Here is a 16595-nt window from a genome sequence, read left to right as displayed (position 1 = left end):
TCTCTTTCAGTCTGTTCTGACCAGCTTGCCACTGCTCACTAACAACCAGTAATGGATGAAATAAAGCAAAGACTTGCTTGAGTAAAGCAGAGCCAGAGGTAGACCTGTGCATTTTAGGAACAGAATGATCTTGCAGTTGCCCGGTTTGCTCAGTTGGTAGAGCATGAGACCCAGGACCGTGCCGTGCGTTGTGGACTGGGCGACAGTCGCCCCTGCGACCTGGGCCCGGACCCAGATAAGCAGCAGATGATGACATGACAATGATGTACTCTTTGCTGTATTTGGGTCGGTAAAAAAAAAAAGGCATGTCTATGTGTGAAACAGTGCCCGGTAATCCTCCTTGAGCAGCATCACAACCTTAAAACATGCCTGGTCCTAAAAGGCCCAGTCCAGACTTGAAATCTTTGATGGAGGTAACCATTGCACTGTGCCCTGTAAGATGCCTAAACCTGATCCCTAACCTCCGTGGCTAACATAAGATAAAATGGTCAATATTATGCATTGCATTCGTTGCAAAGAGCGCTACCAAAGCATGGCTGGAAACAGTGCTTTAGATGTCAGAGCACCAAGGTCTTAAAATGGTAAATAAACGCACAATGTCTCCTAAGAAACATGTCCTGTGCCATGACAGGTGCACAGCAGGCAGATCAGCTCCAGTGAAAAAAATTTGTCTGGAGCCCTGCATGATGCATATTGCATGTTTGAGGAATGCCTTGTTAGGTAATAGTTTACAGAGCTAATGATGTGCTGAGGGCTATTTACAATTGAGGTCATTCCTAGATTAGTTCACCATTTTTTTTTATTTGTGAGAAAGCCTTCCATGAGACAAAAGCAAGAAAATAAAAGAAAAGCTGTTTAAATGATTGTAATCTGATGTCAGGATGGCTTTGGTAAAAGATGGAGAGAGGCAGACAGATGGGTAGAGACAGATGAAAGAAAAGCAAGTGTGATGGAAGGATCTGGAAGAGGTCAAGGGGAGCTGATACCCATCAGTTCTCTCTCCTTAATCTATCCGTGTAACTCATCACTCACCCCATCTCCCTAGACACACACACTTGCACACAGAGACACACCAGATATCACAGACTCTCAGCAATTGGCTTTGTCATGACCTTTAACCCCTATAAATCTGTGTGTGTGTGTGTGTGTGTGTGTGTGTGTGTGTCTGTGTGCATGTCTGTAAGACCCAGCTATAAAACGTTGACTTGAAAATCAATTTACAGCTGCTCACGTTCTTTCTTTCTAATTCATGTTCCACTAGCTATTGAATGTGTGTGTGTGTGTGTATGTGTGTGAAGGGGTGTAGGGGTGGGGTGGAGTAGGGGTGTTAGAAAGAGTGTGTCAATGACAGGGTCAGACATACAGAAATTTTTCAGCTGCTGAACTGTATCTAAATTATTTTCCAAGCACCTTTATTGACCCTGTGAAACAGTCGACTGTGGTATGTGTTGGATGTTTATCTCCAAAATCCCACCCAGGAGACCTTTTGAGTTGCACTTACTGTGAATTGTAAGTGGGTATATTTCACTGCTATCTTGTCCGCGGAAAATGTACTGTAACATTTCAGATTGTGTTTTTATTTGAGACCTGCTGCGTTTCTTTTGCTCTGCATGCACCAGCTTAAAATGGCACAAACACAAAATTTTATTGCTACATTTTAGTTTATCACAGACTTTTTTGTCATTTATTCATTCATTAATTCTGAACCTGACCACAATCAGTGGCTTGACTTCCGAATACACCACCAGCTCTAACCATGACACAGCTTTCTCAGGTCTAGAAGAAGAAGATGCAAACAATCTCTGTGGTGATAAATGATGGAATGGGATGTGATTCACACTAGCAGCAGACAGAATCAGGATGTCTGACAGGCAGAGATGCAAAGCAGGTAATGACAGTCTACAAAGTTGTGAGGCATGATGTGCAGCAGGAATCCAACTTGTCAAAATGACAGACAAATTTTTGTGTATAGGAATATGAATAGAGAGGCAGAAGTGAATAAAATATGTTTATTGCAGTAGTTTTCAAGGTAGAAAGTTTGAACTGAATTTGAAAGTAGTTATCTGGAGATTTTACCTATAAAGTGGTTATCTGGAGATTTTTAATACAGATTTATTTTTCTAATTTTGATATATATCACCTCTTAAACACTTCGAACAACTTGGAATCACTGACACAGATTACTAGTGAAAGAAGAGATACACCCAAAAAAATTCAAAGAGCCAGTCTAGCTGTTTCCCAGTGCTTTAAGTCTTTATGCTAAGCTAAGCAAGCTGTCTCTTTTTATTACTGGAGAACAGATGTCAGCCTGTATTCAAAACATCTTGAGCAATGCTACTGGTCTGTGTCACTGTCCAGCAATTAGCAGAATAAACATAAGGTTAGAGACACACACCAAAACGAATGGAGAAAGGAAGAGAGATGCATACACATATTTGCACAGGAAAAGGCTTAAAGCTGAATAGCTTCCATTTATTAAGATGAATAAGAGAAAATTTTTGGATTAGACGATGAGACTCCTCCTTTTTCTCCCACATCCACTTGCTCCACACAAGCACACACATACACATGGATAGTGTGATTTTGGTCTTAGCACCTTCTTGGCTGAAGCTATTTTCAGTCTCACCAAAATCCCTCCAATCATCTTTTCATCCACCTCCTCATCATAATCATGCTGAGTAAGGATGCAAACTACAGATTCCTTCATCTCCTTATTGTGACTGGCTCAAGAGCACACAGGCAACTCTTTACGAATGTTTTGAAAGTGGTTTTACAGTTATTGGTTACAGGGCTCATGGTGTTGTGCTGAAACGCTGGCAAAATCCATTTATCCCTCATTTTTACATATTTCTTTCATTATCAGCGTGTCACATTCATTTTGTTTCAATGGCTGCTCAACTTTATTTCTTTTGAATTTAAGGCAGTTTATTTGTGACACGTCACGTTTTTGTGGAAAAGGCCTATTATCATTTTGGTGTTCTCAATAAATGTGAAAGATTTCATGTGTATAATAGTCACATTGTGTTAGTATATCAATTGCCTACAAATCATCCTATAAAGACAATAAATAGAACAAAATCTCACTATCAACATCTGTCTGTTTTTGTAGATTGGAAAGTCCATCATATGAGGTGATGCAGCTGGACTTTGAGGTGGATAACGTGATCAACCTGGTACCAACCCAGACTCTGCACTGGAACGTCGAGTACCCAGCTGGCACACAGACAACTTCCAGGCACACAGAGAAAGTCTCACACCTCTACATCAGCAATGCTGACATCCAGGGCATTGTACCACTGGCTGAGGTAAGGGATGACTTGATAGATGAGCACAGACACATATATCTGTCAGAGAACATACTGACATACCCAGCAGCGTACATTTCTTATCCTGGAATAGACTCCATTTTTCCCCTCCATTTCCCTCCTCCTCCTCCTAACCTTATTGCTGACACCCCCAGCCCATCCCCTTCCTCCAGGGTGATCAAAGCTGTAAAGGTCAGCTTGTTTACCCCCTCCTGTTGCTACAAGCCTCCTGGTCACACAGACACAGCAGGTTTCACCCTCGCAGGTTTCAAAATGACAAGCAGGCACACAAATATGGACACACAACCATCCAGGCACAGCACATATGGACATGCACGCAAATCCACACACTGAGACCCTCAAAGTGCATGCAAGTGCATAAACACAGACTCACATTTGCAATTGCAATCATTCGCTAACATTCACAGACACGCCTACGTTCATGTGCAAACCCGTCCCCTGTGTATGTGTCCTGCTGGCAGGTGTCATTCCTGGTGAGACTCAAACAAGTTTGCTTTTTAAGGTCTTAAAAGGCTGCTTTCCATATAGAAGCGAAGCCCTCATAGTTCCTCCTACTCAGTAATTGAGTCTAGGCTTCAGTGTAACTTTGAGAAGCACTGACACCTTACTAAAATTGTTTAGTGCACCACAAAATGAATAAAATCTTAAACGTAGTAATTTGCATATCTGGTATAGGAAATTTGTGGTGTAATCAAATTATCAGTAACAACTCAATAACGCAATTTATCTAGGAAAGGTGTGGTTAGCATTTGCGTTACAAAAAAAATAAAATATAACTCATCTTTTATGAAATGCAAATGTATGTATATTGTGATGCATATTTTGCTGAGTTGCCATCCAGATTTCCCTTAAAAGAGAAAACTCATTAAGTTAAATTTAAAGCTTTATGACTGAAAAAGAGAACAAACCTTTAAGAATGATGACCAGGTGAAGAAAAAGATTGCTTTAAAAGTCTGCAAAAAGTCAACATTGCTAATCAGATAAAAACACCATAATTATTTCATACAGTCACAGATCAAAACGGGGCACATCCCTAAACAGACACCGCTGCAGCTAAGAACCTCAGGCTAAAAGTGAGGAGGTGGATGCTTTTCAAAATGCTCCCTGTTCCATTACCACTGAGGTAGAGCTAATCTGGCCTGATAGCCCTCCTTCAAACAGCAAAGCCGAGTGAGAAAACCCAATTTTGTTCAGGGCTTCTGCAACCCCTGTCTCTTTCACACGCTGGAAAAAGCAAGCTTGAAACCATCATTTCAAATAGCAGTGCTGTTGGGATTTTGCTAGCTTTTTTTCAAGGGGGCAGTGTGAATGGAGCTCTGGGTTGCGTAATGCTACATCTCATTCCCCTGTATTCTTGACATTTTTTTCAGTTAAAATGTTCGTTGAACATTTATATGTGGGTATATACCTGTGGCCACACCCCACAATTATTAAAAATGATAGGGGAAGCAATAAAAAATGATCCCTATGGATTTTTAGTGAAATAAAGGTCAGTGCGATAAGCAAACTTTATTTTCCTTACTTATGCATTCATTTGACTTAGTTTCACTCCATATTTTTCCGCTGGTCATACAAACTCAAGAGCTCTATGCCCCCACTTACACTTAAGCTTTGAGCTTTAGATGTATTCATTTGTTCTTAATTTAATTTGTGTCCTATATTGTTGTATTAAAAGCACAAAAGCGTGTTTACTGGGAGTGTGAGCCTCCAGTAACTCGACAGAAATAGTAGCCATGAAGTACCCTTCAGTTATTGAATCTTTTATGTGACTATTTCCAATGAGTGTGATATCTGAGGAACTCTACAAATAACAGCTCATAAGTGAGAATTAAACACAGGAGAAAACAAGAAAGATTGCTCACTAGTTCCCCAGTTACACCCGGAGTTGGCATAGCAAAGAGTTAAACAAAGAAAAAAACTTTTATGGGAAATTTTAAAAACTGTTGCAACATATTTACACCAGATTGCTTAGCTCATAATTCCCATTGTGCAAAACTTGTTTTTGTTCCCCCTAAGGAAGAGAACCGTGTTTGTCCTCTTCTGTGGACACAATCATATGATTTATTAATATGTCGGGCCATTAGTGTTCTCCATAACAGCTTCAGTTCACCTTGGTGTAGATTCTGCAGGTCTCTGGACCACTACTGGAGGAATGAGCAACAATCTTCTCAAAGATATTCCAATATTTGGCGTTAGTGTTCACAGTTTTTATGCAGCTGAATTTCCTTGAAATTTCAAGCTAAAAATGGTTTATTCACTTATATATTTTGTAGGATATGCAATTTATGTGTTCGTGAAGACTGTGGTTTTGGTTTAATACTGAAAAAAGTAAAAGCGACATGTCTAACGTTATCATTAACTTTATCAAGATTTAAGCAAGTTAACAATCTTTCCATGCGCTTTGAGTTGCCTAGTTGTAATAAGTTAATCATGGTATAGTGCCTCAAGTGGATACTGTAGGGAAAATAAATGCAATTCATTCACTGACAGATTTGTTCATTCAAAGCATTTTCATATAAGGTTGTACGCAACATAGTTGTTTCTTTCGAAATGTATTTGCTGATGTATACCCTATAAACATAACTTAGAAGAGACAGAACTACATGTCTACATGTATTCTACTGCTCCTAAAGCCTATGCACACACACACACACACACACACACACACACACACACACACACACACACACACACACACAAATACATTTATCTCTATTTACACATACACCAACATACCCAGTTTCACTTTGTCTCCCCATCTCTTCTTTGCCTCTCTCCTTTGGGTAAAAGCATCAAAATGGCTGCTATTACAAGCTATTTGGGCCTCCTGATTTGTTTACCAGAACCCCTGACCAGATGTTGGTTGGTTGTTTAAGGTGTCTGTCACTGAGAGGTGTCTCTGTGATAAGTCACTGAGATGAAAGCTCCAACTATTCTGGGTCTTTGGCAGAATGAAGGAGAGGGAATGAAATTATGAGCTCGAATCTTCAAAGAGAGCTGGATGTAAAAGCTTTCGCAAAGTCTTGCATCCTCCTCCTTAAACAATCCCACAGTTGAGGATTGGAACAAAAGTGCGACATCACAAGTGCAGCCATGTAACAAAATGTGGGATCTTTACGGCTGTTACATATTTAAACGGCCTAAAAACTAAGCATTGTACATAATTCCATCAGGAGCACTCAGCTCCGGCTTTGAAACATTATTTCTCTGTCTGATATGTTTGAATGATTCAAGCCTGTCTCAGCCCATCACCTACCATCTCCCAAATCAAAAGTCAGCTTATTAACAGCACTCATGTGGTAGTGCAGTAGGTTCTCTCTTTACGAGGCAAAAATGAAAACCAGAAGACCGCCTGTCATTACCGAGCCCTATCCAGCATTTTCCTCCTAATTCTGCATATCCATTAAGGTTCTGGTCTCTTGGCTGAGCGGGAAAGAAAGAGGCCCTCTTCAGGAAACGAGGAATTATTAGGAGTAATTTGTCTCCTGCAAGGGCTGAAAAATTGGTTTCATCTTTTAGAGAGGAGAGGCGAGGTGAGGAGAGGGGAAAGAGTTAGGGAGAGAGAGAGGGATGAGACCAAGTGACAGAAACAGAGAAGGACTGACAGAGACGGACAGAAGGGAGATTTGAGAGAGGTAAAATTAAATTAAAACATTTCATTTATTATCTGCTGCAAATAGTCAGACAAATGTACTAGTATCAAAATCACAGACCAATATTAGCAAAATCATCCACTACAGTTTCTAACCCTAAAACAGCAAAATAAATAGAAATGCTGTTGCACTGTACCAGATTTTCCTGTGCTGTTTCACTCCCATTACTTCCTCCTCAAACAAACCATCTATCAATTAATTCACAGATTTATTCACACTGATTTATTTTACCTAAGGAGGACAGCGGGTTGGAGCAGAAGAAGTGCAAAGTTGTCAGATTAGTGAAAATGTGAATTCCCACGAAAAAGTGGAACTCGCAGTCACTTTTTGAATGGCAGGCCAAGGACTGATTCTGTTCCTGCTTTTCAAACATGGTGGCTCTGTCAGTAGCTTTCCAGTACTTTAATTCAGACAGTCCTCTCAAATTTGATTCGGAAAATTTTAAGGAATGAGACAGGACACAGAACTTTCACATACCTAGGTGAGATGGGGATGACCACAGGCCGAAGGAAGTTGAGCTGAGAACTGCTGCACACACTGTCTTGTACACTCGCAACATTAACAGAGTTAACAACTTTAACAGCATTTCGGTACACAGACGTTTTGGTACAGAGACCTTCATCAAGGAAGGAGATGGGCCATAAACATGGTGGAGCTTGATTCATTTTTAAGCTGTGGCTAAAAACAGCTAAAGTAAACACAATTCATCGTTTCCAGAGTCAGTTAATCCACCACCATTTGCCGCACAATAAACAGCTCTGAAAATCCCACTGCTGGTTTTAAATGCAGTTGTTTTTTTCCTCCTCGTACTCATTGGACAGTTTGTGAATTTCAGTTTCTGATTGTATTCCCAGTGGTGGGGGACATCACACTGTCTGGCTGAAAGAGCCACAGATTATGTCGGCATGTCACTAGTTGGGATATAACAAAAACAAATTGCACATGCTGAACAGTTACAGTATTAGTTGGCTAGCTTAATGGAGGCTTATAAAAGGTAGAGAAAGGATACTGGAACTGGATATTTCAAATACAAATACTACACATGGCCATAGCCCTGAAACAGTTCTGAACACTGCACCACCACCACCTCCAGCTATATCAGGTATATTTAACTAATAATCTTCATTTTGGAGTTCTCCAACCTCAACAACCCAAAGGAGCAGGGTTACTCGACCTTCATCGTCATAGTAGCAATAATAAACACACGGTTAAGGCTGAGAAACGGTCACGGTTTGATTAGGTTTAGGCACAAAAAACTACTGGAGCAGGATTAGGAAATGATCATGTTTTGGGTTTAAATAAGTACTGCCTTAATGCACCTTTGTCATCATGAGTACAATAATAAACATGTGTTTAAGGTTGTGGAACGGTCATGGATAAAAGAAACAGCACTGACTATTGATTTCACTCTGGAAATGAACAGCAGTCTCCTGGATCAAAGTGCTGCTTTTTGTCAGTGCTGGAGTCACAATGCAGCGAAGCACAGGAGTGTTGAGACTGCCCAGGGTTCAGCACCAGGGACAGCGTCGCACTGTGTGCAAACTTGTAGCGTCAGAACACTAATGGGACACGGTCTTGTGTTTGTGTTAATGTGGTAATTATTTGTTAAAATGAAAAGTCCTGCCCTCTGGATAGTGCTGCGTATAAATCTTTGACTTTACCTTGTTTACAGGGAGCCCATCTCTGTGATGTAACTTAATGAGAGAAAATAATGGAGACAAATGGAAAGAGAAAGAGGGACAGAGCAAACTGTTTTATTAGCCAGGGGAAAAACAGAATGAAAAGGGAGGTCAGAAATGGACCTGCCATACTTTCCTTGCTCTTAGAGATGTTTTAGAGGCTGATAAATTGGATCAGTAATAATGTTGTTTTATATTCCCTACAAGCGCCATTACACACCCCTGGAATGAGGCTGTTTCACTCCCTCTCAGAGTGGGGGAGAAAGAGAGAGACAGAGCGAGAGAGAGAGAGAGAGAGAGAGAGAGAGAGAGAGAGAGAGAGAGAGAGAGAGAGAGAGAGAGAGAGAGAGAGATACTGAAAAATATTATCTGCTTTCTGTTAAATCAGAATGATTTGAATACATTAAATTAAAATGTATGTTTTAGCAGTTACTAGCAGTTTTTCTGCTAAACCACTGTGTCAGTACTCTAGATGAAATATTAAGTTTCAGCTGGTAGAAAAAATGAATAAAGATGGAGAGAGATGGCTCTGTTGATTTCTGTTGTTTAATTGTAATTGTACCTGTGCCCAGTTGCCTTTACGTCTGCTTTTTTTTGAGTGAGTTTTTGTTTATCTTGTGTTGTGGAAATGGGGAGATGAGGAAGACTAAAGAAAATATCATATCTTCTTTTCTTCCCCCTAACCTTATTCTTCTTATCTATCTTTCCTCCTGTTTTTTTTTTACTTCATTCTCTTTTTCATCATCTTTCCACCACCTTCACCCACCTCTTAGTCCTCTGTCTCTGTCTTTCCATCTCCCTTTGCAATTCTTCTTTATCTTTCTCTTCTTCTTCTTCTTGTCTTTCTGATTACCCCTTTCTCTTCTTCATCCTTACCCCCGCTCTCTTACTCCACAGAGTTTCACCTCTCTCTGAGGCTTTGCTATGTAATTAATTCTTAATTGGAACACTTGTTTATCTTTGTTGCTTCAAGATTCCTGTGAGTTTCACTTCTCAGTGGTGTGTGCGTGTGCATGTGTGTGTTTGTGCACTCGCAGACCTCTTAGCAGAACAGTTATGCTAAGTGGCTCCTTAATTTTCCTCTTCTGATTGGTTCTCTGTAAAAGGAAGTCAGTATGTAGGAAGAGGAAACTGAATAGTCAATAATCTGTTGATGAAAGCAGACACACACACACACCTACACACACACACACACACACACACACACACACACACACACACACACACACACACACACACACACAGACGCACACACAGTTCTCAACTCAACTCAATTATAGATTTACCATTTGCATGGTCTGGGTGTTTATTAAATACCCTTTTTTCCCTCCTTTTCTCCCACTACCAGTGTTTTTTATCTTCATGTCTTGATCTATTGTTTTCTCAATTCCTGTATTTTCTGTGTGTGTGTGTGTAGGTGCGTAGGTAAGTGTGTGTGTGTGTGTGTGTCTCGACAGTGGTCTAGATACCTGAGCTGCCTAATTTATATTGACATTAAGCAAGACACTGTGGAATCAATCTTACAAACACACTCCCTATTTCCTCTCCTTTCGTTCTAACACACACTGCCAGCATCTTTGTTTAGATGGACAGTAACTAGCTCATTTTCCATGATGACTCATGGAAATCAGCAAATCATAAACCAGCAGATGAGTAAAGGAAAGCAGGATGGTCCTGACAATTTGCCAAATCTCACTTCTACTCGTTACTTCGGCAATCATCAAATAATAATAGACTGCTTCGGTAGCTGTCATAGTACTCGTTCAGAGGACACACACATTTTCACTGTGAACTCTTTTCTGTTGAGACTTTGTAATGTTTCTTTGACATTTTGGGGGTTTGTTAGATGTTTTCAACTACTTAAACCCTGTTATTCTGGCTATTAACCTCCAAGTCTACTATTTTACTCACAGTTCTGTGTCTTTCCAGTTTTTTGCACAAAAGCTAGAAAGTTTTCATCCCCGTTTTTCACCCATGTCTTTACTTCTCTTCAGTTACAGTATTTGCTTGTTACCAGCCTTCGAACACCCAATTAATCAACACACATGACGCATTGTCTGTATGTAAGTGTGTATGTATTTGGGTCACTGAGAACTCGCATGTCCCGGGCTCCAGGTTCATTTCCATACCAAGCGTCTCTGGCTTGTTCCAATCAGTCAACAGAAATAGGAGAAAAAGGGAAAAGGGGGGAGAAAGTGGGAAGAAAAGAGAGGGGGATGTTTAAAGCGAGAAAAATAAGTTTAGAAGGAAGTTAGAAAATGACAAAAGCTATAAGGCTAGAGGAGGGCACCACTCTTACTTTCTAACTAAATGTAAAAAAGAGGCAGTCGAGGCATGCAAAGTCAATGAGACAAGCAAGATAAAGGAGCATTTGCTCTGGACGGTGTGTTTTTAGAGGAATAAGCTTTGGCTCCCCTTTAAACTTTTAAGTTGCACAAGACATTTGCCTGATATAATGCAAATGCTGTCAGCTTCAAGCAAAGCCCTTGTCACTTATTGTATATTTAGCATTGCAAAAAATCTCCATTGCTTTTCAGTCATAACAATAATGCCTGAACAAGATGTTTATGAAAAATACATGTCCAACTCCTCAAACAAGTTTGCAAGGAAGCCACTGTTTATGGCAGTACTAGCAAAAACACAATTTCTATATTCTTTGTTGTGATAAATGTGTGTATCGAGCAAACTTTCATTTTGTTGTTGTTTTCCAAGGTTGCATGGAAGAAAAATGGACAGTTTGCAGAATGTAGTATGTAAGCAGTTGCACATGCTTCATCTTACTTAACATAATGAACACTTAATCTACCTTAAAATACCAATGTGTTCTTTAGATCCATGTAAATTACTGGGCCAAACAGGGGTCCTTCAGGTTCCAAAGGGTCACCCAGCTAAAAAAAAAAAGAAAAAAGCCTTTTAATTTCACTGTAATTTCATCCATTAAAGGTACTCCTTCACTGAGGGATAACTAATCATGTGCCAAAGAGTGCCCTGTCCACAGTATGCAGGTTTTACCGCTGAGTTCATTTTTAGAGAGAGGGAGGACACAAAAGTGGAATCATCCACTGTAGTTTGTGGTTGGAGTGAAAATTCACATGGAACCCTCTGAAATTTAGCTGGATTTCAACATGAAATTGAATGAGCCACTAGAGAGTGAGTAGAGATAAACTGAGACAAAATGAAAAGTGGAGGGAGACAAAAAGCTCTCATCTTCTGACAAGATTTGCTGATTTGACTTTTGCTTTTTTCGTGAACCAGATCAGAAAGTGAGAACAGCCTCCTTCATGCTCAGTTACATTTAAGCCCACCTGGGAGCTGCCTAGTCCAACCACAATGTCCTCATGGGCCACTAAAGCTGCTGTACTGGAGCAGCTGGAGACCGAGTGCTGTGCTCAAGTGTCCATGAGCAGCAATCTAAAAGGAGAGAGAAGAGTCTTGCCACCAGGGTGATAGCTTGGATTTAAATCTAGAAACTATGTATGTACCCAGTGTTTTACAACATTTGGGTCAACTGCCATCCAACAAATTAATAAAATGATAAAAATAGGAATAAATAAGAAGGTGAGATCCTCAAGAGATGAAAACTACACAGGAAAAAATCAGAAGGGGTTGACAGGACAATATCATGTAAAATTAGCCTAGTTACAAGTGAAAGAAGTGGGTGAGAAAGAGACAGACAGACTGATGCCAAGACACTGAGAGAGAATGGGGGGAGAGAAAAATTTGACTAGTTTAAAATAGGCATGATGAGGGGGTGGGAAAAGAGGGTAAGGGGGAGAGGTTAAATTGATAGATAGGCAGGAAAGAGAACAGACAGAAAATGGAGGGAGGGGTTTGACTAATTGATAGAAGCGAAAAAAGGGGAGTCAAAGGGATAGAAAGATGGAGTAAAAAAGAGAGGGCAAAGAAAGGGGGAGCACAAGAAGGAGAAAATTAGACAAGCTAAAATGGTGGAGGTGGGCGCAGAAGGGAAGAGAGAGTGAGAGTACTAGGGAGAGAGAAAAATGGAGAGAAAGAGAAGGGCCCGGCGGAGGTGCAGAGCACCATGTAATAGTCCCTTGGAAGTCCTGGGCAGCACAGAGGAAGAGAGAAAAGAGTGAGAGACACAGGGAATGAGAAACAGAGAGAGAGGAGACGAGAGCAGGGCAGTTCTAATGCAATTAGGGGTCTGGAAATTGAAAGTACAATTCTCCCTGGGATCTTTGCAAGAGTGTGTGTGTGTGTGTGTGTGTGTGTGTGTGTGTGTGTGTGTGTGTGTGTGTGTGTGTGTGTGTGTGTGTGTGTGTGGTTGGATGGGCTGTTAGCTTTCATATCTACCAAATGTCTTCATCCCTCCTCCCTCCTGTTCTATCTCTTCGTCTCTCCCTCTCTCAATTTGACTACTCAAAATTACTCTCTCCTTTTACAGTCCCCTCTCTCCATTTAATCTCTCGTTTTTTCCCTCCTTCTCTCCCTCACTCTCTCTCCTTCCCTCTCCGGCTTCATCTATCCATTCCTGTCCCTCTCTCCATTCCCCTCCATCTCTCTCTGCATTTTTGCGTTTCATTAATTTGTGAAGAGGAAAGCAAAATGTCAGCTGCTTTTTACATTTACATGTTGTATTTCAGACATTTAGCTGATGCTCCTATCCATTCTGACTTGCCGTAATTTTATTTTTTTGGATCACTACAAACTGACGAAAATAATAAATTCATTAATTTTGAGGTCTTTGTGCAGGCACTTTCAGGAATATGAATCCAAATCTAATGATGTGATGTATGATGTGATCTGTTTATTGCAGTGTTCATTAAACCCCACAAACATACATTTGTACAAGTATACGTGTACATAAAATTACAATTACACATGAACACTCACTGAGCACTTTATTAGGAACATCTGTACACCTGCTTATTCATGCAGTTCTCCACTCAGCCAGTCATGTGGCAGTAGTGCAATGCATAAAATCATACAGATCCCAGGTCAGGGGCTTCTGTTGATGTTCACATCAAACAACTAAATGGGGAAAAATGTGATCTCAGTGTCTTTGACTGTGGCATGATTGTTGGTGCCAGACGGGCTGGTTTCAGTAGGTCTGACACATTTGATCACCTGGGATTTTCATACATAACAGTCTCTAGAGTTGAACACAGAATTGTGCACAAAAAAAACCAAACCAAAAAAGAAAAGAAAAGACATCTCAGTGGCAGTTCTGCGGATAGGAACACCTTGTTGATGAGAGAGGTCAAATGAGAATGGCCAGACTGATTTGAGCTGATAGAAAGGCTACAGTAACTCAGATAGCCATTCAACTGTGGTCAGCAGAAACGCATGTCAGAATGAACGACACATTGAACCTTGAGGCGGATGGGCTACAGCAGCAGAAGACCACTTCAGGTTCCACTGCTGTCAGCCAAGAACAGAAATATGAGGCTGCAGTGGGAACAGGCTCACCAGAACTGGACAGATGAAGACTGGAAAAAACGTAGCCTGGTCCGATGAATGCCGATTTCTGCTGAGGCTGCAGATGGTAGTGTCAGAATTTGTTGTCAAGAGAATGGATCCGTGGACCCAACCTGCCTTGTTTCAACAGTCGAGGCTGGTGATGGTGTTGTTAAGGTGTGGGGAATGTTTTCTTGGCATATTCTGGGCCACTTAACACCAACCAATCATGCTGCTGACCATGTGCATCCTTTTATGGCCACAATTTACCATCTTTTAATGGCTACTTCCACTTGATAATACACTATGTCACAAAACAAAAGCCTTCTCATCCTTTGGGATATCAGAATGGGAGATTGGCAGCATGAATGTGCAGCTGACAAATCTGCAGAGACTATGTGAAGAAATCATGTCAACATGGACCAGAATCTCAAAGGAATACTTCCAACATTATGTGGAATCCATGCCACGAAGAACAGAGGCTGTTTTGAGAGCAAAAGGAGGAACTACCCAGTAATAGCATGGTGTTCCTAATAATGTGCTCAGTAAGTGTACACAGACACACTGTAAGCATTCACAAACACTAAATATTATTCCACCAATTTTTTTCCCCTGATAATTGTTGTTTCAGGAAAGGCTTAAAACAATGCCAGTCTTTCTGGCTAATTATCTGCTCTAATTAGCTGTGTGCATAATTACCACTGGCAAATCGAAACGCTGTCCCCAAGAACACTCATCCTTTTGACCCCATTAGCACTTGTGACCATAGGTGTGTTCTTGTGTGCCGAAGCGTTTTTGTGTGTCTAAGTTTGTGTTTGTCCGTAGAGTCAACCTTTGCTTGCCATGCTGGCAGTGGGACAGGAAGGAAGTAGGTTAGGCGTGTAATAATTGCCCCAGCAACAGGGTGACTGACTCCAAGATACCCCCACAGGCTCGTTAGCATCTTGTTAGCAGCAGGAATCAGTGCCATGACAGACAGGCAGGTGGGACAGTGAGGGACAGTATGACATTGACGGTAGAGGTGAAGAGGTTTAGAATTCACTAGATTCTCTAGAGAGAGAGAGACAAAGAGTCTGAAGATATGAATTGTGGAGTATCCCTCAACCTGACCCACAGGTGTGAGACCTCTCTGTCAGTGTCAAAGAAAATACAACAGAAGTCGATTGAAGCCGCAATGAAAGTTGTAAAGCTGTACTCTATAATCAGCTCAGTCATGTGTGTATCTGTCAGTATTTGCTTTGGAGTTTAGGCTGAATAGCCTATATAATACGACTATGGCGTATCACACTTACAGGCCCCACATCACATCACATTGCATTTACTAAGCCACACCCACTTGAAATCAAAATATTTGGTCTCGTAACAATGTGCCCAAGTATTCAGTTTCATTCTGAAATATGCCACATCATGGAAGCTGAAATCATTCGAACATTTCACTGTGACTTCGACTTGTTTTCGGCACTTTTTCACTGGCAGTATGAGGAAAGCTGGATGAGCATAAATTCTCCTTTTTGAGCAACATCCTACCTCAGATTCACACAGCTACACACTTTCACACTTGGGAGGTACCTGTTACAATCATAGTCTCACACTGTTGTCCACCCACCAGCTGGGTGTTTACTACCTTGAAGTTATCAATTGGACATGTTTCATCACACAGTGTGTGGTTGAATTAGTCACACAAGGATCAACAGTACCTTCAAAAACACCCTGACATCCATGCCTGCCCTCAGCTCTCATCAGACCTATACTCCTACACTTATGCTGTGCCTTGTACATACAGTTATGACCAGTACAAACTGAGAGGTTATTTCTGGGCATACTTTCAAGAGTTCATAATTTTTTTAGGCCATTTTTGATCCCATACATAATACTCCATTAACTAGCCTATACATTATTTTACACTGTACATTCAGTAGCTCTAAGGTGTGAATGTGTGATGAAAGCATACAAGCTCAATCAATAATTTTCCCAAGGAAATGTGGGGAAATCATGTATACCTTTGCAATAATAATATTTTGATTCCATAGGGAAAAAAATATCAGTTTTAAAAGTCTTAAAATAACTCCCAATGAAATAGTGGAAATTTGGCTCATGCTCAGTTAGTAATGATTAGTCTGAAGTCATATAGATCACAAGAAACATTTCAGCGTTTGGCCGAAGCCTGAAGTAATTACTCTGTCTAACAAATAGATTTGATGCTATTACGCACACACACACACAAACACACACACACACACACAAACACACACACACACACACACACACACACACACACACACACACACACACACACACACACACTTATACACTCACAATGTAAAAATGGCACAGGCACACACTCAAACATGCACACACCCACACACAACTGTGTTGCAGCCAAATAAATGAGCCGACACTCCTCGGGCCTAATAGTCTGGTTGTAATTAACATTGTCATAGTGATAATAGCCATTTATCCCTGACATATCACACACACACACATACACAGTCTCGCACACACACTCACACAGTCCAAAA

At 40.8% G+C, this 16595-nt stretch overlaps 1 protein-coding gene across 1 annotated transcript in view; it reads left to right on the top strand.

The window, feature by feature from the left end:
- si:dkey-215k6.1 (transmembrane protein 132C) overlaps positions 1 to 16595 on the top strand; it is a 215121-nt gene that overhangs the window by 152142 nt on the left and 46384 nt on the right. The window contains exon 5 of the mRNA XM_041042341.1: positions 3110 to 3305. Within this exon, the coding sequence (XP_040898275.1) occupies positions 3110 to 3305 (196 nt within the window). The remainder of the gene's footprint in view (positions 1 to 3109; positions 3306 to 16595) is intronic.

Source organism: Toxotes jaculatrix, chromosome 7, assembly GCF_017976425.1.
Source record: "Toxotes jaculatrix isolate fToxJac2 chromosome 7, fToxJac2.pri, whole genome shotgun sequence".
In the NCBI taxonomy this organism is placed as follows: domain Eukaryota; kingdom Metazoa; phylum Chordata; class Actinopteri; family Toxotidae; genus Toxotes; species Toxotes jaculatrix.
Note: the sequence above shows the minus strand (reverse complement) of the source record. Positions and strands in the feature narration are given on the sequence as shown.